Source organism: Corapipo altera, unplaced genomic scaffold (genome assembly GCF_003945725.1).
Source record: "Corapipo altera isolate COAL_440 unplaced genomic scaffold, ASM394572v1 59202, whole genome shotgun sequence".
In the NCBI taxonomy this organism is placed as follows: domain Eukaryota; kingdom Metazoa; phylum Chordata; class Aves; order Passeriformes; family Pipridae; genus Corapipo; species Corapipo altera.
Window position 1 is genome coordinate 30 of NW_020891262.1, and position 1,397 is coordinate 1,426.

General features: G+C 70.7%; 1 protein-coding gene across 1 annotated transcript; it reads right to left on the minus strand.

Annotated features, from left to right (window-relative positions):
- Positions 1-321: 321 nt before the first annotated feature.
- LOC113942534 (serine protease 27-like) lies at positions 322-1,360 on the minus strand (the record flags this gene model as incomplete). The annotated part of the gene is made up of 2 exons (XM_027633644.1): positions 322-665; positions 1,230-1,360. Coding segments are annotated over 2 exons (475 nt in total), but the record flags the coding sequence as incomplete, so codon positions are not given.
- Positions 1,361-1,397: the final 37 nt, after the last annotated feature.

Sequence of the window (1,397 nt, forward strand, 5' to 3'; positions counted from 1 at the left end):
TGACCCCTGTTGACCCCCCCCTTGCCTCCAGTTGACCCCCGTTGACCCCAGTTGAGCCCAGTTGGCTCTCATTGACCTCTCTTGACCCCAGTTGGCCCCAGTTGACTCCCGCTGATGCCAACTGACCCCCCTTGGCCCCCCTTGACCCCAGTTGGGTTTCATTGACCCCAATCGACCCCCATTGAGTGGCCTTGACCCCCCCTTGACCCCAGTTGGGTCCCATTGATCTCCCTTGACCCCAGTTGCCCCCAGTTGGGTTCCATCGCCCCCAGTTGGGTTCCATCGCCCCCAGTTGGGTTCCATCGCCCCCAGTTGACCCACCTCGACCCCAGTTGCCCCCAGTGGCCCCCATTGCCCCCAGCTGACCCCCATTACCCCCAGTCGCCCCCTCACCTCCCTCTCCGACGTCCCCCCAGCCGGTGGCGACGCAGCGGGTGCCGGGCGGGAAGGTGAGGGTGGGGGAGGGGAGGCAGACGGGGCGCACGGTGGGGCCGAAGGCGACGGGCCGGGCCAGGCGGCCCAGGGCGATGTCCCCGCTGGTGGCCTCGCCCGCGTAGGCCGGGTGGGGGAGGAGCTCGGCCAAGGGCACGGCCACGCCCACCCCGGGGGGCCCCGACAGCTCCCGCACCCCCAGGAGCACCGAGTAGAGCCGGGGGTCGCGGCTCCTGCGGGGGGAGGGGCGGGAGGGGCCGATTTGGGGGGGCGCGACCCCGCCCCCACCGGCGGGACCCCCCCAAAGTTGGCCCCCCACGCCCCTCCCCCATCATCCAAATCCCGCTGTGGGACCCCAAAACTGGTCCCAGTAGGGGGGTCCCACCACCCCCTATCCCCTCGAGGACCCCAAAACTCATCCCAGTCTGGGATCCCACCACTCCCAGTCCCCAGGACACCCCAAAACTGGTCCCAGTAGGGGGGTCCCACCACCCCCTACCCCCTCGAGGACCCCAAAACTGGTCCCAGTCTGGGATCCCACCACTCCCAGTCCCCAGGACACCCCAGAACCGGTCCCAGTATCAGGTCCCACCACCCTCCACCCCCTCGAGGACCCCAAAACTCATCCCAGTCTGGGGGTCCCACCACCCTCCACCCCCTTGGTGACCCCAAAACTCATCCCAGTCTGGGGGTCCCACCACCCTCCCACCCACTTGGGGCCCCCAAAACTGGTCCCAGCGCCCCTCCCCCCCCCACTCCCAGTGCCCGGGTCCCCCCCCAAACTGGTCCCCACTCACCCCTGCAGGCAGTGGGCGGCCGTGAGGACCCAGAGGGGGGACACGAGGGACACCCCACACACGTGGGTCCCCCCCCGTTGGAGGCTCCCCTGCCACGGCCACCGCCCCTCCCCCGCGTCCTCCCCCCCCCACGTTCCGCGTCAGCGGCGGGGGAGGGGCGGGGCGGCC